The following is an 842-nucleotide window of genomic DNA, read 5'->3' as shown; positions in this document are numbered from 1 at the left end:
TCACCCACAGTCTTCAATAACAGTAACATTTTTATTAAATTTCCAATAACCACATCATAAAATTGGAAATGAAAAAATAAAAAAATAAAAAAATAAAAAAGAATAGCAGAATATGAAAATTACCAATGCCTCTTCCTCTATAAGGCTTGATCACAACGAGCATAGCAATATACCCTCTGAAAGTGTTACGATGTTCCCCTATCTTACAAACCACCGTGCCCACATATTTACCTTTGTGGAACGCCTTAAAAGCAAGCACAGAAGAATAAATAAATAAAATACAAAAATTGAGAAAATCTGAGTGGTGAAGGAGGAATTGAAGAAACACCCAGATGATAATAAAGTGGAAAGTGAACAGTTTTGGAACCAGGAAAGAAACATGAGGCCAGAGATAGACGAAGTAACGGTACATGAAGATGGAGTAAGGTTCGCTGAGTTCTTGGTTGACCAGGTTTATGACAAGAGGTAGGTGATGCTCGCCGCCGTAATTGACGTATTCAATCTCCGAAGCATCGAATTCCACTTTCTTGATTTCTGATGCGTCGTCGTTGTTGCTCCTTTCCATGGTGTCTCTGTCGCCGTAACTTAGGTTAGACCCATATGTTATGCTATTATAGTATAGTTTTAATGTACTCTCTTACTAATGTAGATTCAAACATCCGAAATATGTAAGGCTTCCTTTTGAGAATTATTTTGTTGTGAAGTGACTTGACTGCATACAAATTTGTGAGATCATCCTATATCTCTTTGGTTGTTTTCTTTTCCTAGATCAAAAATAGCCAATCCATCAATTCTTTTCTACTTCCTACCATCTGTGATATCCACTGGTCAGGTACTAATGG

General features: G+C 36.5%; 1 protein-coding gene across 1 annotated transcript; it reads right to left on the bottom strand.

Annotated features, from left to right (window-relative positions):
- On the bottom strand, nucleotides 1–627 carry LOC133302983 (N-alpha-acetyltransferase MAK3-like). Its single transcript, XM_061502807.1, has 3 exons — nucleotides 368–627; nucleotides 124–244; nucleotides 1–11 (listed from the first exon to the last, which is right to left on the bottom strand). Exons 1-3 carry the CDS (start codon nucleotides 563–565, stop codon nucleotides 1–3), a joined length of 330 nt encoding a protein of 109 aa, XP_061358791.1. The 5' UTR covers nucleotides 566–627.
- Between the last annotated feature and the right edge of the window lie 215 nt (nucleotides 628–842).

Source organism: Gastrolobium bilobum, unplaced genomic scaffold (genome assembly GCF_033153095.1).
Source record: "Gastrolobium bilobum isolate Gb01-03AN ecotype WA unplaced genomic scaffold, APGP_CSIRO_Gbil_v1 utg38958, whole genome shotgun sequence".
NCBI classification, from domain to species: Eukaryota; Viridiplantae; Streptophyta; class Magnoliopsida; order Fabales; family Fabaceae; genus Gastrolobium; species Gastrolobium bilobum.
This window is presented reverse-complemented; position numbering and strand designations above follow the sequence as displayed.

Bases quoted from the DNA above. Each gene is read 5' to 3' on its own strand.
- LOC133302983 (XM_061502807.1), bottom strand. From the start codon at position 565: ATGGAAAGGAGCAACAACGACGACGCATCAGAAATCAAGAAAGTGGAA. The intron at 245-367 runs GTTCCAAAACTG...CTTGCTTTTAAG, and splicing joins GGCCTCATGTTTCTTTCCTG to GCGTTCCACAAAGGTAAATA.